Genomic DNA, 22,825 nt, shown 5'->3' on the forward strand with positions numbered 1-22,825 from the left:
GGTCTGGCATTTGCACAGTCTCAGTACTTTTAATACTACAGTTTTCAATGCACTCAAAATAAAATTTTAAGGCTAAAACCTTACTTTGCAACAATTTGGTAATTTGTTACATTACAGTAGCATCATAGCAGTATCCAATAATGCCGCTTTAGGCAAAAAAATCTTTCAGTTCAAGAGGTTTGAGTCTTAGAGGAAGCTTATTTGTTTATTAATCTGTCATTCAATCATACAACTGTTAGAGAGCTCTTTTCTTCATGCCAGTCACCACATAAGAATGCAGAGGGGACACACTAACAAGATCCAAGTCTTGATATTAAGGTCACTGTCTTTTAAACATATTTTTTTCAAAGTATAATGGCATAAAACTATTAATTCTACCTAAAAGAAAAAACTGCCTATGAAAACTTAACAGCAATAACAAAAATTTGTTTTCAAAGATCAATAAATAGATGATTCAAAAGTATACCCAGATGGCAAATAATCAAAAAGTTTATGTTTGGGTTGTAATTTGTTTCATGTACAGTACTTACATTTGGAATTGTGTATGCCAGATATTCTGGGTATATACAGATATATACACGGCTCCCCCAAAATGACTTGAAGAACAGGGAAACCCATCTGACCTCAATGAAATCTTTCCTGAACTCCATTTTGTTCATAAAAAAGGTAATTCTTTCATCCTTTTTGGACTCAGTCTAAAGAGAGTTGCTCGTTCTAAAAACATTCCTTGCTCCAAGATTGGTATAATATTCGGGATTAAGCAAATTTTCCTTCTGCGTTAAAAGAAAACATTATAAGGATATAAGATGCCAAGAAAAGCCATCAGTTAAATAGAATAGAGCAATACAAGCAATAAAATAATGGAAACAGCAATTTTTCCTAAGATACTTTTATTGCACTAGGAGTCTAAACATTACAAGCATTGATGCTCTTGATAATATTTGGAACAATATCTTCTATGAATCAAATAATATAAATGAAATTTTTAATATTATTTTATAATCTGCTTCAATAGCCCAGTGAAACCCTCTTCTTATACAGAAGACGTTTTCAGAAAAAAAGAACAAAATAAACAAAGGTGAATGGCAAATCAGATAATAATTATACCAGCAACGTATCTCAGTAAGAACATACTCCTAAGAAATAATCATGCTGAACCCCTTAATGATTCTGGTAGCTAATATCATGGGCTGCCAATGCTCTTCACCTGTCACAGAACTGGATACACCACAACTTCATTACAATATCGACAAATGGTTCACATAACTTTGGTTTACACTGGTAGAACACTGTAGCTCCAAAGGTAACCAGGGAGAACATTTTACACACTGAAGATCTAGCTATAGGAATCTCTCCTACAAGTACTCAATTTTCCAGTCAGGCCAATTTAGCTATACAAATGCAGATATCCAAAACAAAAATGACAACAACAACAATAAAGATTTCTCTCTCAAGGTGATGGAGAGTAATAACACTAGATGAGGCTTATGTGGGAAAAAACATTAAAGGCTATTTCTTTCATACTGGCACAACACCTGTGATCTTCCATACTGCATCATGTTTCTAAACAACTGCACAGAAATAAAGCAATCGACCTAGAAAATGAGAAATAGAAAAAAGTAGAGAGGAAGAATATCAGCAAAAGGTTGGCATGGATCAAGGGTAAGTGTTTCACTCATGGGCATCAGTACTAATTACTTTATATCAATACTTCAATACATAAAATATCAACTCCCGTGTACATTAAAGGGAGTTAGGTTAGGTATCAAGGTTGCTGTTTGAGAAACAGTTACATACTATAAGACAAAGGCGATAATGAATTATCTGGCATCAATGAAAAAGTACTTTAAAAATGGGTGCTTTGTTCATAGATACACTCACAGACCATATAAATCAACCAGAAAATTGGCTAGTTGAGTTGTTGAAGGAATACCTTTAATTTTGTTTTTACTTGAGCAATAGTTTGTTTTTATTATGAGATCATACTCTCTTCCCAATCTTTATCTTTATATGTTGAAACCTTTCTTTCATAACACAAGAAAAGAGGGGAAAGGATACTTAAATGGGTCACTTTATCGCACTTAAAAAGAAAACTTTTTTTCCTCCACGACTCTGGACTGCTAAAGCTGACCAAAATCCATTTACACAAGAACAAAGTTCACAGTTCAAGAGGAAATATGTAAGAAAAAAAGGTCCCTAATGGATAAAAGAAATGAAAAATAGCATCTATAAGTAATGTTTGAAAGAGCTGGCATAAGTCATTTGGAGAAGTTAAGATGAAGAGTGTGACCAGCTGTTCTCCATCACCAGAGAAAGAAAAAAAAGAGGAAATGAGTTTAATTAAATCATAAAAGATTTCAACATACGGAAAAACGTCTTTACTACAAAGGTTATCAAAAGCACAGAGGAACAATATAAGGGAGATTGTGAGAGTTCTATCCCTCTGGTCATCTACTGTTAGAATAATGTCTAATTGAATTGACTGACTTAAGTAAAATGCTGGCATGAGAGAGAATTCAGGGTTGCAGGATCTTTTGAAGTCCTTCATCTTTCTCATGCACAGTATAATCTGTGGGCTGGGATGAAAGACGGAAAAAATGCGAAAAGAGTGGGCAGAGGAAGTCTCATATCCTGCCAATGGTCATTTCTGACTGTGAAGAGTATTCTCTTTCCTCTGTAGTTTCTTCCATGTGTAACTAAAACAACATAATTTTCACATATTTAAGTTTCTCTAGGCCACCAATGTAGAGCAGGTGTCTCCATGAGCTAACAAAACTGTTGACCAAAATGTGGAGATGTTGGATGAAAGACAAATTAGCTTAAAACACCCCCGACCTGCAAAATCAGGGGACCTGGTACAAACGTGGAAGGAATACCCTTCTCTCACCTGCAAGATTCTTAGGAATGGCTGCCAGGTAGAAACTGACCTTGCTGTGCTGTCTTCCCTCATGATCACTCTGACGTCTGTTAACACCTTCCTGCCCCTACCCTCTTGTACACAAAGATGCAGCCACACATTGTTCAATGTAAAACTACAATGGAGCCTTCACAGACAAGCTATTGCAAAACCTCCCACAAAATAAGACCGGTAATACCATGAGGAAACAGACACAAAGTAGGTGACCAACATCTACAAAAGTTACTCAACACATACTTCACAACTCCACCATCACCCTCATTCTTCTTTCTTCTACCCCTGTAAAAAAACTGCCTGATAAACTGTCAGTGTGACTACTCCCCAGGGGTGCCTGAACCTTTATGACGATACCTTCCACTTTCTCTGTGAAGCACCTCATCTGTATGTAATTGATGTCTCAATCAAAAGCCTATCCACACACTTCAGGCCACCTTCAAGCACTTTCCACTTTTGATAAAAGACCCCTCAGACTGTGGTCTCTGAGCCAATGAAAACAAAGAGTGAGTTGAATAGTTTCATTAAGTTAACACAACTCTGCCAAGAATCACACAATCAGAAACCCACTTATAAAACCAGCCATAACGAATAATGAAAAAGGACCACATAAAATTCTTCAAATGTTGGAATCATTATTTACCCTGGGATCTAAGGTCTAAAACATAGGTTACATGTTCTCTCTCTTTTTTTTTTCCTCAACAGAGACTTTTAATCCCCTTGCTAGAGAGCAGCTTCCTCCCTGAAAGTCATTAGGGTTAACAACAGACAGAACCTTTTTTGATTTCTGTGGATAAAAATTATACATTCTCCAGTTTCTTCATTTAACAAAAAATAGGTTATTGTTGATTTTAAACATGAAATATGTTAGAACCACAAAAAGAGAGACTCATCTTTTTTTTTATTAATAACAATTTATAGTTAGAGGATGAAGAGGGTGAAGGCTGTCTACTGATGGCACCATTTCATATAAAATATGTAAGAGTTCTGCAAACCAGCAACACATTGTAAGTCAACTTAATATGTGTGAGGAAACTCATGCTATACCAATGTATTATGCTCAGAAAACAACTCAGACACAAACAAACCCGTAAATCTATGACTAAAATAGACCATAAAATTCATAATATTTTCTTTGGGTGACACAGATTTATACTTATATAGGCGTAAATGGTCATGGCTTGTCAACACAGATATATCAAGTGATTCACCTAAATCACTCTTTGATCTCTAAAGCTTAGCTTGTAAAATTTGAACAGTTTACTTTCTCAAATCTATATGTCTAATTTTTATTAACCAGAAAACTGTTAGAAGCCAAAGAAATATGCATCATCATAATTTTGTGTTTTGTAAATTCCACAATCGGTAATATATTACACTTTTCTCACATTGTAAAATTTTCAACAGAATTTGAAAGCAAAATATTTTGGCAAAGCATCTCCCATTTTAACAGAATATTTTCCTGCTCCACTAATTCCAAGAAGAGGACTAAAGCATTGTGATCATTATCTAAGGATTCAAGTGTTAATAAGTGGAACTGAGTAGCTAAGATTTCCTTTTTTTATTATTTTACAAATGTGAGGCACAATTCAGGATTAGGTAGATAAGTGGTCATCATAAAGTTTGGGCCTCCCTTTTGTCCCATTTCACCTGATTTGAGATCAGGTACCCTTATTGATGTTATGTGCTCCCTCACTCCTCTGGCAACATCCTGCTACTGCCAAATCCTTTCTTATAGTATTATGGTAAATGTTCAGGGTCCGCTTATGAGTAAGAAAATGTGGTATTCAGTTCTTTGTTTCTATGATAGATCACTAAGTATGTTAGACTCTAAATCTATCGAAGTTGCTACAAAGTCCGTAACTTTGTCCTTTATGGCTGAGTAATGTTCTATCATGTACATGTACCACATTTTTTAAAATCTAGTCTACTTTCGGTGAGCAGCATGGCTAGTTCCATGTTTTTGCTATTGTGAATAGTGCTGCAATAAACATGTGTGTACAGATTTCCTTCTTATCAGTTTTGGTAAAATACTTTCATCTCAAATACTTCTCTACTTATCCCCTAAATGCCACAGCAAATGTCAATCTTTTAAAATATGAAATAACTCTATGGTAGCAGAGGCTTCTTCTTTCCATGTGTCAATGATATCTTAAGTATTGATAGTTAATATTCACCTCAGTACTCCCCACTCTTTCATCTCAAAGAAGGAACAGAAGAGTCAGGGGAATAAAGATAGAAAAACAGATGGTGTGTTCCTCCCCTCCTCCCTCCCTACTTTCCTACTTTTTCTCTCCCTCTCACCTCTCTCTTGCTCCCTCACACACACATTCACACACATACTCCACCTTCTCTCTCTGATCACATTTTCAAAGTATATTTGTTCAGCTGTAAGAAGTGTGGAAAGTAACTTTTGGTTCAGAGATATAATAGAAACAGAGTAAGTAAAAAGATCACCTAAAGCAGTTTAGTTTCCTGGAACTTATTATTAAATTGTAGGAAATCAGGTGGTATCCTACTCCTTCATTTGGCTAAGCCAGGGGTTACTCTTTGCCAAAGGCTCTAGTTCATGATAAAAATGGATTAGCACTAATGTTGGAAAGGTAAACTGTACCCATGACCACTGGCTAATATGTGTTCCCTGTGGTTCCAGGCAGGGTGTTAGGGTGATGAGAGCCTGGCCTTTGGAGTCACATACACCTGACTTGCAATTTGGATGGGACATTTAACCTGTTTGTTTCCACACTAGTAAAACAGCAAAAGAACAAAGCCTAAACAAAATAACAAAGTGCTTGATAGACTTTCAATACCTAGGTTTGAAAATGCATTCAGACGCTAGATTAATGGGCTATACACAGAGGCATGTGGTACTTACATGGAGAAGCAATTGTGGTTTGCAATAAGACACAAAAGTGAGCAAGTTAAGGAATACTCAAGGAAATAAGCTATTTACTATTCTTTTAGTGATTTCCCCAAAGCAATTTCCCAAATGCAACTTCAAAGGAAAGGCCAGGAAATTTAATTTTGGCCACGTTAACTGGATATGTGTGGGTATGTGTTATTTTGTGAAGTACCTATTCTGGGCAAATTAAGGGAGTTTGCTTATCCCTGCTTTGGCTTAATTATTGCCTGAGTGCTCTCACACCATCTCTGCTCTCTCCCAACTTCTAAAACCCTCTTACTGTTTCCTTTGGAATTTGGAATTAGTCATTAGCTAAATCCCCTGCACCCTCATCTTCTCTCGGGACATTCCCTTCACAGCTTGACATATACAACCTGGCTGTCTTCCAGGTGCACTAGTTCCCCTGGAATGCTCTAAGGTGGTAGCCTTTGCTTTTTTGTTTTGTTTGTTTGTTTATAGTGCTTTTTTCCCCCCATACCCCTTAGGCAACTGGGCCTGGAAATGAGATAAGCAACCTATATAGTCTCTTCATGGTTCCTTCCTGACTATTCTCCCTTCCTGGCTCCTTTGATGCCTCCAGCATTATATCTTATGCCATCAGACTGTACTACCAACCACTTCTCTTACTGTGCTTATCTGACAGGTTATGGGTTACTCTCCTTCATTTTTTGAAGATTTTGGCTCTCAGAAGTGACTTCTTGTCCAAGCTAGTTCTATCATAATTTGTTTTAATACCCATGGAGATGATTCTTTAGTATCTACCCACCACTACCTTTTACAGTATCTTTGTGCAAATAAGAAAAGGTAGCATTTCCTCTAGGTAAACCAAGCCCCATCCCACAGCACAAGGCTGGAAAAATGAAGGGGTGCTGAATCTCAGCCACTGATGGCCTCTCCACCAGGCACCTCTGAGGAGTCTACACGTGGTCCACACATGGCCTTACCCAGCACCCTTTTCCCCTCTCATTCTGGAAAATTCATTTCATAATAGTATCCCAAATTTAATTCCATGCATTCCACTCTTGCAACACTATGCTTCTGACTCATCTTCTTTAGAACACCAAATCGAACAATCCTTCCACACCAACGAAACTGCCTTCTTTTTATGCCATCCCTCACAACTGTGTCTTCAACTCCTCTCCACATCCAGCTTAACTTTGATGAACATTCACCATAATTACATCATTTCATACACCCTCAACTCCTTTGTCTCTCTCGTTTCATCAGTTGCATTTGAGAAAATCCCAACTCCAGTCAAATCTAACTGTACACATACTCTGCACTTGTACAGTAGTCCTCAAATGACTGGAGAAAAATGGACAACCTTGCTGGCTGGTCTCATAGTAAATTCAGGATTAGTAACTGGAAGAATGCCCTTAATGCTGTGAGAATCCCTTAGACAAACAATTTGTGTCGTCTCCTTAAATCTACAAAACGATCTCCTATCCTCACCCTCAGCTATGAACTCATTCCTTCTTTCTATGAGAAAAATAAAGCAATAAGAAGCAAAATTCCATGAGTCCCTTCTACATGCATTCACCTATCTTCAATTCTATCAAAATACCCTGACTTTTCCTACTACCTTATTTAGAGTAGCTGTCTACACCACTTGCTAAAGCCAATCTCTTCATCTGCTGAATAGGTCCCATACCCCTCCTAATCAAACACATGGCAACAGAATATCCACCTCTCTTTTATTATCAATTTATTCTCCTCCACTGAAAAGTTCTGCTTAGTAAGGCAATTATTCTAATACTTATTTCTCATTTTAAAAATATTTCTTTTCTTTGTCTTCCAGTTATTTACCCATTTTGCTTCTTCTCTAGACATAAAAAAATCACTGGAAAAAATGGCTACACTCGTGGCCTCGTTTTCCCCCTCCTATTCTCTTCAACCCGCTTTATTCAAGTTTTGACCTTACTATTCCCCAAAAATTGTCATTATCAAATTCATCGATAACCCCACAAAGGTGAATGTATTGGTAATTTCTTAATCTTTATCATAACTCCATATATCAAAAGCACTGACACATTTGAGTCACTTTATCCCCAGAAACATTTTTGTCACTTGGTTTCCAGGACAGAAAACTAATGTTTTCAAGTCCACTTATCCTCAGTCTCATTTGTTATTATCTATACGCTCTCCAGCCTCTTAAAATTCAAGTGGCTCTGAGTTCAGTCTTTGGGCTCTTTTCTATTTACTTTCAATTACTTGGTGATCTTACCTAGTTCATGTGTTTAAATGCTGTCTGTAAACTGACCACTTCTAAATGTGTATCTCCAACAAAGGTCTTTCCCACAAATTTCATACAGATAAGTTCAAGTACTTAACATACCCACCTGGGTGGTTGAAAAGGGGTCTTGCATTCCATATATCCAAGGCTGAGCTCCTGATCAACACGGCTGCTTCTCTTGTGGTTATTCCATATATGCTAGGGACAATGATATTCTTCTACTAGCTCACACCTCAACTTTGGAGTCATCCCATCTTCTTTCTTTTCTCACATTTATATTTACGTGTTGATAAATATATTGTTGAACTACCTTCAAATATGTTCATAATCCAACCTCTTTTCATCATGTCCACTGCTCCTTTCCTTCAACTCACTATCATCTCTCCTCTAGATTACAACAGCTTCAGTTGGAGTTGCACTCTGTCACTCAGACTGGAGTGCAGTGGCCGCTCCCAGCCACCGCAGCCTCAACCTGCTGGGCTCCGGCGATCCTTCCGCCTCAGTCTTCCGAGTAGCCGGAATTACAGGCATGCGCTACCACGCCTGGCTGATTTTTTGATTTATTGTAGAGATGAGGTCTCGCTGCCCAGTAATCCTGCTAAAACCTAAGTGAGATCATTGTCTTTCTAGCTCAGAACTCTGCAGTAGTTTAATATCTTACTCAAAACAAAAGCCAATACCAAGGCACTGTATAATCTGGCCCTCAAAGTTTATCCAGCTTTGTACCTTAACATACTGTTCCTTATTCACTCTGACCTCAAAGCCACGCCAGCCTCTTGCTGTTTCTGGAACATTCCAGGCACTCTCCTGCCTCAAGGTCTTTGTAATTGCTGTTTCTTCTACTTAGAATTATCTCCCCCTCAATGCTTCCTCTTTCACTTCCCTCAGATCTTTATACCCCTCTGCCTGACTCTTACTCCCTTATTGATTTTGCCCCATGTCATTTGTCACTGCTGAATAAGCTATGCACTTTACATAGGTATTTTGCTTATTGTCTATCTCTCAAAGAACACAAGCTTCATGGGAGATTTATTTTTGTTTCTTACTGCTGTAACAGCAATGTCAAGAGAGCACTTGTTACAGAGTAGAAGTTCAATATGTATGTGGAGAGATAGCACATGAGTGTTCATGCAAGCAGATAGCACAACAATAGAAATGACTTCATGAAGATTCTCCTTCATCCTACTGAAAAAGAAGAGTTTACCTCATTTACCAGCCCTTCTAGAAAGCCAGAAATTACTCTGAATCTGTCTTTTCCTCTCACTAAGCATGAGAACCTGCCAAAGTTCATATTACTACCACATCAATGGGGAGAGGGACTCAAAAAAGCATAGAAATAGGGACATCAAGTGAAATAAAAGTTGCTAAAAAAGCAGTTGATAAAGTAGAATGCAACCATTCTTGTCATTTCTTTAAGACAAAATCTGTGTTTCTTATTTGACATTCACAACTTTTGCTGTAGATCAGATAGGAACTTAAGCAGCATCACTCTTATGGGGCCTATGAAAAAGCACACAAGTCTAAAGGGCAGGAGTGTTCAGTCAGCATGCAGAGAGCATACAGAGGAACTCCCATGGCCATTAATAAAATGAATGGCTTTGGGTTATTACTGAAATACAATATTTCTGGAAGGATCCTTTAAGGTTTGTTTGTTTAAAGATAATTTACTGATTCCTATGAGTCTACTGACAGAGACTTTAATTACACAGTCTTCCTCCCAAATCACGATCTGGGTCCATTTGTGGGAGCAGTGGGTAGGGCAGAAGAAAGCACAGCAGTTATTTGTGGGACAAAGATTTGCCAAAATTACAGCACAGAATTACACCAACAGATTCATAATAGAATTGTCTTGAGAAAGATAAAAATGAATTCACATGGATAGAACTCATAGGTGGAAAATGCCCCCCTCAGAATTCTGGAAGGGTCACTCACTTTTGAAAGTATTTAACAAGAAAGTATCCTCTTTTGCCTTTGTTTCATTGTGAGAAATAGCAACATTAAGCTTTTTTTACAAGAGGCAAACCAGGGAATAAAGCTACTATAAAACTACTTGTGATCACATATACTCACACACAAGGTAGGTCAGCACTATCAGAAATAAAACACTGGTATTCAGTCCTCCCATAAGAATAAAACTGTAGATACCTCCAGTAACTCACTCATCTTGCAGGAGAAATATACTGATACTGAAAACATTCAATAAATTATTTAGCAAAATACATATTGTTAAAAACAAAACCCCACAAATAACTGTACTTTTCGTAGATGCTAACCTTCTTGAACCAAAACTATTTGATGACAAATTTCAGTAAGTGGTAAAAATTTAGAAGAAAAGTATATCCATAATGATGGATAATACAATTAGTGAATTATTGACATTCTATATAATGTTTAAGAGAACAAGGTTAATATTTTAAGATTAGTCACACTTACCTCCATTTTCCTCTCCATCTGCATTTGCCTCAGCCATTTCTGTACTGTCCAATTCAGATTCACAGACTAAATCCAACGTGCCATCCACTGGACATGATGACTCCTCTTTCTATATTATTTTCAAAAATGATGATTTATGGAGATGTATTAGCAACTACAAACATTCAAAATACTTTTAGAATCCTAAAGTAATATCACAGCTATTTGTAAACTGAATCTCAGTACGATTTACTTTTTAATGCAAGATTATTTCTGGAAAAAACTGGGAAAAATCCATTGCCAGTGTTGATTATTATTATTATTATTATTATTATTATTTTTTGATTTGGAGTCTCACTCTGTCACCCAGACTGTAGTGCAGTGGCCGCTCCCGGCTACCGCAGCCTCAATCTGCTGGACTCCGGCGATCCTTCTGCCTCAGCCTTCCGAGTAGCCGGAGTTACAAGCGCGCGCTACCACGCCCGACTAATTTTTTGATTTATTGTAGAGATGAGGTCTTGCCTGCCCAGGCGGGTCTCGAACCCACAGGCTCAGGCAATCCACTCACCTCAGCCTCCCAAAGGCGCGGGATTACAGGCTGAGCCACTGAGCCCGGCTGATTATTATTTTTTTATAACCTTTTAAAATCTATATCCCCTCAAAAAGTTTCCTTTTTGACATATGTTTCCATTTTCTTTCAATTCTGTATCCTCTTTTATGTAAAGAAATGGCTTAACAATTTAGAATTTTAATCAATAGCTTAAACATCCAACAAACAATGGATAAATACACGTCTTTTGTTATTAACGTGTTACTTTATGAAACACACTCTTAGTAACAGAAGCCTAATGCTTAGTAGCTGGGGAAGAATCCCTGCTTTCCCTTCTAGGTATAGCTATGGCATTCAAGAAATCCCAAAAGTTACTAGTGAACCTTAAATATAATCCATTACTTATTAAAGCAGTGATTTCTTTTTAACATGTAAGAAAATAACACAATAGATTTACTTACTCCAAAAGTTACACAATCATTTGTAAGTTATATGCTTTTGTCCTCTGAAATTTTGCATTTCAGATGGCATTTCCCTTTCAAGATGGGAACAGGTATGCCACTAAAATAATTCCACTAAAATAATTAAGACTCTCCTGAAACTTTTATTTCCCTATTTTCTCATACAACAAGTGTGCATTATTAGTAAAACTTCTTTGAGATCGTTTATTTTAAAATTGAATATCTGGTTTAAATCAATAAGTCTTAAAGGAGAATAAATACATTTATTTTATAAAAGACAGAAAGGCATACAGGTGTGAAGCCTTTATATCACCTGATAGTCATTAAGCCCAAGAGTTTATGGCAACTTTGATCATCTTAAACTCCTAGCTGATGATCCATGACACTCCATCCCATAACTTTTAAAGAATCAAGAATTTTAAGGAAGCCACAACTATTTTCCATTACCATATGTTACAGAGTGAAACCACAGACATGCTTTCCTTAAAGAAAAATGTCATTGTTTATTCTTAATATGAAATCATTTTAAGACATCTGAAAATATTTTAAAGGCATTGGGGTCATTCTTCTACCCTTTACCCAAATCTTATTTTGTTTACATTCACATATCTGAAAAAAATGCATAATACATAGTAATAACTTAGACATAATAAGCAGAACAATGCAACTTACTTTGAGAGCATAGAGGCCTGACTTTCCAGGGATTTTGAAGAATGTTCCATCCCCTACTCGAGTGTTAGTGTGAAGCATTGCATTCAGACAGGCTAATGGAGAGGTTCCACTAGAAAATAAAGTATGCAAAAATGAAGCAGTCTAAGGTACAGCTTCTATGGCAAAACTGTTCTCTGAGTTTCTTAAAAAAAAAAAAGAAAAGAAAAAAAGATCTTTTTGCATGCCTTTTAAAAATATCCTCCCAACCCTGAAACATCTACATTACAATAAAGGGCCAGTCCAGTTTCACCAAAGTAAATCAGATGCATCTGTCTTATAGGCTTCAGAAAAAATATCTCCTGAATTGAAATTACGCTTTTATTCACAAAACAACCACGACTATATTTTACAGAAACCAAAACCCAAATGTTTATGCGGTGTTATTTTAAAAATAACACCGTGAAGCCTCAGTTTTTAAATATTACAGACAATTTGATGGTTGCACTTGAAAGATCAAAAAAAAAAAAAAAAAAGCCAAGTTACCAAGTTCAAGGGCAGCTCCATCCCATAGGTTGAAAAGCAACAAAAGAATAATAAACCAAGGGAGAACTGATTTGAAATTATAAGTTACTCACAGGACTGCACTTCTCACATGGACAAATAAGAAGGTATGAGTGTATGTGTGTTTCTATCTCTGATACAGCTTCCACAATGACATCCTTTTCTCAATTACATATGTCAAATAAAAAAATATGTGTTTGGAAATTCTGCCTAGCTAATAATCATGTTCTATAGTAAAGCTGCGAGTGACTGAATTATGAAATCACCTTTCAAAGAAATCAAACAGCATTAAACTAATGATTAAAAATATCAAAACACATATGTACAAACATTATTAGGATGTATTCATGTATTTGGAAAAATATTTATGAAATATCTAATACATATATATTTCTGGTAGATTTTAGAACTTCTTTTTGTTTTGCTTGCAAACTAATATTTGGCAAACTAAAATTTAGAGCTGCAAATATTACTTTCATTTAATTATAATTCCATATATATTTTACCTCCTACTATGCAAAAATATCAGTGTTGGGTCAAACAAAATTTCATTAGAAGCCCTACTCTCACTCAAACCACATGCCTCTTAGGAATTATTGGTTTTTAATCCAAAATATTCTGGAACAATAAGGCCTTTAAGATATGAAGCTTTCAAACTTCTAATATGGGAGATAATTTATGTTACTGAATTTAAAGTTGTCTAAAAACCACGATTATCAAATTTCATACTATAAAAGCTCACCAGTAAAATAAAAAAAGTCAAGTTTGCTGAATTGCCAGAACAGATTTAATAGCAAGTCAGCATATATATGTATCATAGTTGTAAAGGTTTATAAGTATTATCATAATACAAATACTCTTTATTATTTTAGGAAGCAGATTGTCTGTGCCAACATATAAATATGACTCCATTGGGTTTGACAGGAAACAAGAGTCCTAGTATAAATTTGGTCATAGAACAATTCAGTTGTAACACATGGCAATAATGCTGTGTGCTTACATAATATCTTTCCTCATGAAGCTTCTACAAGCTTACAGACTTCATTTCATTATTTTCCCCCTCACAAAAGACTTTTGCTCATATTTAAAGTGGGCCCAAGTATATCTATAAAGTAAAATATATTCATCTCCCAGAAATGTCTTTCCATGAATAAATTCCAGATAAGTTATGCAATACATGTTATACCGAACACTGCAAATATATATCTTTACATTATATTATTCAGACAAAAGCATAGAAAATCTGAAGCTGGGAATGATTATGCCAGATTTTTGGGAGTTTTAATTTAGTGAAGCTGTCAGAAATAAAGACTTTCCATAGGGACTTGGCAAGAAGATGTTAACACAAGTAAAATAGAATTCAATACATAAAAATGACACAATGTAGACTTCTTAAAATATAACTTAATAAAATTGTCCACCTAACATGAAGCCTCACAAAAGTCTCTCTGCTCTTTATCCCTGATGTCCTAATGCACACAATTCCAAGAACTCAGATTTAGAATATTAAAGAATACAGATTTAAAGACAACTAAGAAATACTGAACAACTATAACGTCATTATAATTTACATTTTCTTTCTAAGGTACAGTAAGCTAAAGAGAATTGTAGAAGATAAATTAGCTATTAAGTAGCAATTTAATGCTATGCTGGCTGCAAACATATGTGATAAGCACCCAGTTTTATACAAATAATACGCTCTATTAAGCATGACTATATTATTAAATTACAGTTTATATCAACTCAATAAATTCAAGATTTACATGGAAAAATGTTAAAATATGTAATTCGCAATCACATCTCCAAAAGTCTCAATAACTATTGTAATTTCCCCAAATCTTTCCCAAAAGAAGCACATGAAATTTGTTTTATTTCAAAACTACATAACACTTGCATTTTGGAAAATTAGGAAATACTTTTGCAATAAAATGCAAATTTTACAACTTTAATCTCTCGTTGGTTAGTCACTTAGTTTTAAGTACAAAACTTTCGCTCCTTTATGAAGAAAAAAAAAAAACTATTCTGTCCCAATTTATTTGAAAACAATAAAAAATTAGCAACAAAAGAGTTAAATGCTTATTAAAAGGTAACTGAGTTATCCAATGCAAAATATACATAGGAAATTATTTTAAAAATCTTTTACATCATTTACTTATTTCTATTATCCTCATCAATTCCATAAAGTCTAGGAAACAGATTACTTTCTCTGAAGAAATCTAAGTCTTAATTAACTGCTATTGAACAGGAATAAGTTAAAATCTCATTTACTTAATTTACTATTTTCATATTCAGAAAAAAATAGAATTAGCAAGTACAATATCTACATCGTGTATGTATACAAACACATATCTTAAACAGAATAATTAACTGTGGGTATAAAAGATGAGGCAGACATTATGCTTAAAAAGTCTATATTCTTAGATAGCATGAATACCTTCTATGTAACATTTCAGTTTTAATTAATTCCAAAAACATTTTCTTCACAGTTAATGCAAAGGTTAGTCACACAGTTAGAATTAAAAAGATAAAAATCCTGTTGCAGAGCATGTATAAGTGAATATAAAACATCAAGGTTTAATTTTTAAAATCTCTGAAATTTCAAAAATTACTTACTTTCTAACAAGATGAATTGGAAATACCATGATATCCCGATTTATAGAAGGAAAACAAAAAAGAAAAGAAAAAAAAGAAAGTTAATTTTCTAACTTAAAACACAATTCTTCATCTTATCATTTCAATAAATAGGACAGTGTTCAGGAAACCCCCCAGTATTAGGTTGGGCTGATTTTTGGGCAGTTGGGAAGGAAGGGTGGACCACTGGGCTAAAAGGGGTCTTTGACCTTCTTCCCTAATACTTCTACTATGTTTTCATTTTGTTCACAATGCAGATGTAATTCCATATAACAAATATAATTAGAAATAAATAAGCAGGACAATATTTACCCCCCATTCTTTTCTTCTATCCATTCCCCATAATTGGCCCCATTCTTATACACCTGCCAGAGAAGACATACAGCTTATTTTACTTGTTTGTTTTTCCCGCTAGACTGTAGGGCTGTGGAACCCTACTGGTTTGTTTTCATTTCCCACAACCCCTGAAGCAGAACAGGGATGGAATTTGGAGGCAGGGGAACAGGCATAATTTAAACTGTCTAGACATCAAAGAACCCCCAGAGACACTTTGCAGAGCCCCTGTGCTGCGTGAAAAACAGAGAAAAAAATTGTCTTACATTATCACATAGCTGATGGTACACATACAATTTTATCAATAGTGAATACTTAGTGAAGGGAATGGATAGCCTATCTAAATAATTTTTAAAACCAGAGAGAATACCTGGAGAATGCAATTGGAAGACTGTTTGTAGACACAGCAAAGAAAATATAATAGTGGGTCATGGTTCTTTGATATATAAGATAATAATACTTTACAATATTTAAGTAATGAAAATCCTAAATGGTTTCATTAATGTTTTTCTTAATAAAAATTTTAGATGGAAGCTATTTCCTGAAAACATTTTTAAAATCTCATTTTTCAAATACAGGAATATAAAAAAGTTAATCCTACACAACATAAATCTAAAAACTCAACAAATTTAATAAGCAATATTAAGTACCACTGTTAGACAGTTACTGTGCTAAGTATTATTAGTATAAATTAATATTAACAATTATAGGTCCACTTTTCTTTCAAAAAATAATTAGCTATAGCTTCTTTCAAGTATTTCAAGTGTAAGCATACAGAAAATATCAATTATAAAGGATATATATCTAAGAATAACTTATGTGAGTCTCTGGGGTGTGGGTAATATTTTAGTTCTTGATACAGTATCTTTGTGTTCACATTGTGAATTGTCTATACTTAGGATCTGTGCACTAAACTCTACATAAGCTGTACTTCACAAAAAGTTTTTAAATGCTAAAAATTAATAATATACTCTTGGATTTATTTGTCTATTTATTTATATATTCAACGAACATGTCCCTACTAGTGGAGAAAAATAAACTATTTTTACCAGTGAATGAGAATGACTTTTAACACACATAGTAATGCATTGTACATCAGTTGAAAACTTAGTAGCCTAGATGATTAAACACTACCCTAGAAAAAAAATCAAGGCCAAACCAATTTCTTACTCTTCAGAAATATTATTGCTAGTAAGAAACTCTCTAAAATGACTGAAATAAAAGCTTAAAAACTAGAGTCCTTTATATATGTTATCTGAATAATACATGTATATATGTGATATATGATGTATGTAATTATTTACATATTTGTATGCATATATATTCTAAATAATCTTAGCACCAAAAAAAGACATACAGTAACTCTGAAATTTGATTTTGAAGAATTGTGTCCCAAACTTAATAGTCTCTCTACAATACTAGTGAAAGTTTTTTATAAGCACTGACATATGAGTAATATCAAAGATTAGAGTTTAGAAAAATATAAAAATAAGTAGGAATAACTCATCAACTCAAATAATAGATGGACCATATATAAAAAAGGAAGACATTCTGTAAATTTCTAAGTGAAGATATCGATGGAGTTGTCAATATTCAATCTCTAAGGAAGAGTCAAAAAATATAGTCCTGATACTATTTTATCAGGTAGGGATATTGAGGCAGAAATAATTATCAAATAATAAGATGTGTTAGGCAATTTAAGTTTTAAATTTAAATAAATAACGTTAGACTCCAAACCCCAATGTGTCTCTGATTGGCTTGAATAATATAAAAAGATAGACTTAGAATACACATTTGGATTTAGAACTTTTACCCACTTTATAGAGATTACCAAGACACCACTAGATAAACTACAGGGACTCATATAGCTATATTATCTAAACTGATTACTAGTTTTAGGGGGGGGAATTTTTAAAAATTTCATACAAAAATAAAAGTTTACTTAGTATTATTTTAAAATAGGCACTATCACAAAATTAGGAAACAGCCCTATATATGTATAAACCAAGAATGTAATCTATATTATAATTTTTGAAGACCTTCAATTAAAGTAGGAGGTGAGGCGATTATCTTTCAATATAGACATCTGGTAAAGAACATGTCACACATATAGCTAGATATCAGCAATTATTCATCTACAGCCACCATCAAATGTAAGCATGACTCCCAGTTTTACAGATGTGACTAAAACTCAGAGATTAAGAATCTTACTGAAGTCAAATAACAACTGATACAGCTAAAATCCAAATTCTACTCTGATTCCAAAGCTCATGCTCTTCCACTATCCCACATTCTCTCCATAGAATTTTCTCCTCTACTTAATCCACCTTGAACACTATACATGTAGCACTTGAAGGAAATACACATTTTTAAAAACCAGACATTGCTTAATGATAAAGTAGTTGGTGCCACCTTTATTTGACACAGCACATAGCAATGATGTCCCCCAGGGTATATTTCAAATATTATAAATAAAAAACTAAGTTGCAGAAGATGATGTTGGTTATCTTCCTCAGGTAATGCTACCATGAAAACGAAGGAAGAAGAAACTTAGAGAAAATTTGATAGAGAATTCAGATCCATAATTGAGATGCCTCTTTATTGAACTGGATCATTAAGGAAAAACACAATCCATTCACTGAACAAACATTTGGTGAGCACACTATATCTGTCAAGCTAATCTTGAAATAAATTTGCACTCTGACAGTGTTTGCACATAATGGAAATGTAGGCTGAGCTGAACTGAATTTTCTGAATACATATAAAATGACAGGGGACTCAGGAAAAAGGCAGCCTTGAGGCACGTTACAAACAAGAGGAAAACCATTTGGAATTTAAATGTTATCCTTAGTTTATTCCAAGGACATGACTGAGATGTGATCATGTGCAGAAATATTATGTCATCAACTCCAATACAGAGGCAGTCGACACATGGCCAAAGGTGGCTCTTCAGAACTTCATACCATTTCCACAAGTCAAAGAGAATATTTCCAATTAGTCAAAAAATATATCTTCCAAAATAAAATAGTAAATGTCATACATTAAAGAAAAGAACAGACACTGTAATTATATCTGGTATAAGTCAGTTTCATAATAAAATGAAAATTTCTATATTCTACTTGTGGCTACTCATTCTCTTCCACCTTGTTAGCAATGGTTAGTAGCTGTCATTTCCAAAAATCTGTTCTATGGGATATTAGTCACCACAAGTGATGTTTCAAAAAAAACTGTCAAATGCATTTGGGAAATGCAACATATTGCATTCTCCTCTTCTTGTAGACTCACCATATAGTTAACAATATATACTAGTGTCTCTAAAAAATCTGCTTAATTATGTATTTCCTAACCACATGCAATAAATGAAACCTCCCCACCAAAATATTTATCAGCATCTTCTATTATGATATACCAAAAAATACACTTTGGGAAATGTTATACTATATTTATATAATTAGGATCACTAGGAAAAAGTACCTGGCAGCCATCACTCCTAAGATTATTTAATTTTATTAGCCAAACTTAAAAGATTATTTTAAAGGTGTGCAAAATATCTCTTCTTCTGTGAAAAATAATACAATCTGATTATTATTTTCCTTATGTAAATTTATAAGATTAAAAATTATATCCAGGAGTTTTAAATAGCATTGAAAATTTACAAACAGTATCTCTATATAATTGTAAATACTAGCAATTTGCATGCAAGTTGAGAACTGCTTATCTGAAAACCTCAAATCCAAAATGCTCTCAAATTTGAAACTTTTTGAGTGCCAACTGGATGCTCAAAGGACGTGTTCAATGGAGCATTTCAGATTTTGAATTTTCTGGTTTGGGATGCTCAACCAGTATAATGCAAATATTCTAATTTTTTTTTTTTTTTTTTTGAGTTGGAGTCTCACTCTGTCGCCCAGACTGGAGTGCAGTGGTCACTCCCGGCCACCACAGCCTCAACCTGCTGGGATCCAGTGATCCTTCCGCCTCTGCCTTCCAAGTAGCTGGAACTACAGGTGCATGCTACCACACCCGGCTAATTTTTTTTTTGACTTATTGTAGAGATGAGGTCTCGCCAAGTTGCCCAGGTGGGTCTCGAACCCGTGGGCTCAGGCAATCCACTCACTTCGGCCTCCCAAAGCGTGGAATTACAGGCTGAGCCACCGAACCCGGCCCTCTAATGTTTTTAAAAATCAGAAATCTGAAACATTTGTGTTCCTGAGCACTTTGAAAAAGGAAAACTCAACCTGTATTACATTACCCAAAAGATGACATACCTACCATGACAATCACCTCCGGTGCAGATCTTCCTCCCAGTTCCCTACTGGTCTCACTCAGTGATAGGTACAATCCTCCTCATCATCACCCAAGAGTGAAGCATTTCTCAGATTATTCTAATTATTCTTCCTCCACAAAGTCTCAACAAAGTTCATCTTTAAATTTACATTTTTACTTTGCTACATTTCAATTTAAGCAATCTTTTCTTCATTCACAAGAGGACAAATCTATAGATCTTAACTATCCTCCCTGCTTTCAATATTTCCCAGGTCTAATTTGTCCTATGCACTGGTGCCAGATTTTTTTGAATTAAAAACAAAACTAACAACAACAAAAAAAACACATTGATCAAACTGCTTCTTAGGCCATGCCATTCAGTGGTTTTCTTTCTCTTCTTTTTTTTTAAATCAGTGGTTTTTACGGTCCACGAAAGGAAGCACCAACTCCTCAGGTTGACATCAGGGTCATCTGCAATACAGATGGGGCCTACCTCATCCTCATCTTCTCCAACTCTCAGGGCACCCTCCTACAATCCAATCCAATTCAACTCAATAAATCACTGAGCCTCTATGGTTTCCCATCTCTCTGCCCTAGCTACCACGTGTATGGGGAAGACTTCTGTGACCCTAGAATATCCCCATTCCTCTAGAACAATTATAACTCTGCACATCTCTCATGGCTTCTTTTATTTGAAAACTGTTTACATTTCTAAATTTCCTGCCCTTACTAACATGAATTCGGAAATTTCACAGGGGACAGACACATATTTATATTTATATTGCCTGGCAAGCAATCCTAATGTACTCAAAAGGTGTTTGTTGAAATAAATTTAATTACTGTTATAAAAACTGTTATGATCATGGCTATGAGGTAATAAAGCACCTGCGATGAATATTACCAATATTCTTTTAACCCATGGATACCATCATGTCTATTAAGCAATCTACATACCAAATGGGCTGCAGCAGCTATCTTATATTTGCAAGTTTTGCATTCTTTCCTTTTTGGAATGCTCACTTTCTTAATAATGTGATTCCATGGTAGTGACCAATAAAAATCTTAACTTCTCCACTAGGAAGGCTGGCCAGATTAAACTATCTCCCTCATCACAGTGATTTGTCAACTGGTGAAAATTTGAGTATCTTTTAAGAAACTGATATAGAAATGAGGGGGGGGGGGCACATAATATCTATAAGGGTACCTGATCCCTAACCAGGCAAAGTGAAGACCAATGGGAGGCCCCAACTTTACCTGTACAATGACCATTTATGTACCTAATCCTGAATTGTACTCCACATCTTTAAAATTAAAGAAAGAAACATATAGAAATAAAGGGAAAGAGCGCAAATTATTTTCTTTCTTTTTAAAAATTTTATTTTAAAGATGTGGGACACAATTCAGGATTAGGTACACATGTGGATATCACACAGGTAAAGCTTGGGCCTCCCTTTGGTTCTCACATTGCCTGGTTTGAGATCAGGTACCATAGTTGATGCTGTGTCCCCCCACCCCTATCCCAGCAGTATTCCATTACCGCCAATCCCTTTCTGATAGTATTATGGTACTATCAGGGTCTGCTTATGAGTGAGTACATACGGTACTCTATTCTTAGTTTCTCTGATAGATCACTGAGTATTATGGACATTATACCCATACAAGTCCATATGTTTGTACTTCTTTATGGCTGCATAACAGGTATAGTATTAACAAACTAATGGTCAAGTATTTACATACCTTAATAGCAGAAAAGCTAGTAGGCCCTTTTTCAGATTATACAACATCTACCCTTACAGTAACAAAGATGCCCCATAAATAGATAGGCATAAATAGGCTGTTTAGTTTAATTATTCTTAATTGACTTTGGGCATTTTCCATCTTTCAAGGTATTTTTGTATTTCGTGTGATTTATTATACTTATGTTTTTGAAATAATGTGTGATGTTTTCTTATTATTTTCCAATGTTTTAAAAATATTACTATATTTGTCTTCTCTTTATTTTCATTAGAAACATCAGCTGGTGCCTATCTCTGCCTCCACAAGGACAGAGTCTGCTAGGAATAAAGCTAACCAGAAGAAAGCAAGCAAAACATGGAAAGAAAAGAGAGAAAAGTAGTGTCACTTGAACTACTGGATATCTAGGCATGTTGAAGATCAACCTGTTGGATGTCCAAGTGAAATAAGCCAACAAATCCTCCACTAATTTGTTTGACACTTGACTAACTGAGAGTGTAAGTGAATACACAAGCCGACTCTATTTTTTAGACCGAAATTTCCTTATGTGTAAAATGATGAGTATTAAATAGGTAAGTTTTAAGGCTCTACTAAATCCCCTTCTGGTTGAGGTTTTAAAGGCAATTAGTAACAGTTTGATTATTAGCTTTCTAAAGTTCATTCCAATCAGGCTGCCTGTCTGCATGTTTCCCTGGTCCTCAATGCCCAACACTCTCCTCTCTTCATACTCTTGTCAAGATCTTCTCGCTTTCACCTCCTAAAAACTGCCAGATACCTTTCCAATCAACAACAATCTTCTCTGTGCTTCTTTAGGCATTACAGCCTCTACTGTTATTGTAGCATTTAGTTCTGTGCATTCTAGCCCCACACTATTTGAACTCCACTAGCTCCTTGAGGACTTTATTAATGATTCTCTGTGTTCCTCTCATAGGTCCCTGATATACCTGAACATTCAGAAAACATTCAGGGGCTTGTTGATGAACCAACATTTTACAATCTACAAAATATGAAGCCTAACATTTCAAGAATTAGCTGAGGACTTCCAGAAATGGGAATTATGAAATACTCTAGTGAGAATATAAACTGATATAACCAATTCAGAAAGAGATGTAGGGGTTTTTTGTTGTTTTGTTTTATTTTATTTTGTTTTTAAGTGCACATACTCTACAGATCAGCAATCGTG

The 22,825-nt window shown here is 35.0% G+C and overlaps 1 protein-coding gene across 1 annotated transcript in view; it reads right to left on the minus strand.

Moving 5' to 3' along the window:
- The window catches only part of ASXL3 (additional sex combs like 3, transcriptional regulator), a 149,847-nt gene that overhangs the window by 99,571 nt on the left and 27,451 nt on the right, over positions 1 to 22,825 (minus strand). The window contains exons 2-3 of the mRNA XM_008061042.2: positions 12,142 to 12,250; positions 10,480 to 10,588 (exon numbers count right to left, since the gene is read on the minus strand). Coding sequence (XP_008059233.1) covers positions 10,480 to 10,588; positions 12,142 to 12,250 — 218 coding nt within the window. The remainder of the gene's footprint in view (positions 1 to 10,479; positions 10,589 to 12,141; positions 12,251 to 22,825) is intronic.

This window comes from Carlito syrichta, unplaced genomic scaffold (genome assembly GCF_000164805.1).
Source record: "Carlito syrichta isolate Samal-C Ts95f unplaced genomic scaffold, Tarsius_syrichta-2.0.1 Scaffold304984, whole genome shotgun sequence".
Lineage (NCBI taxonomy): Eukaryota > Metazoa > Chordata > Mammalia > Primates > Tarsiidae > Carlito > Carlito syrichta.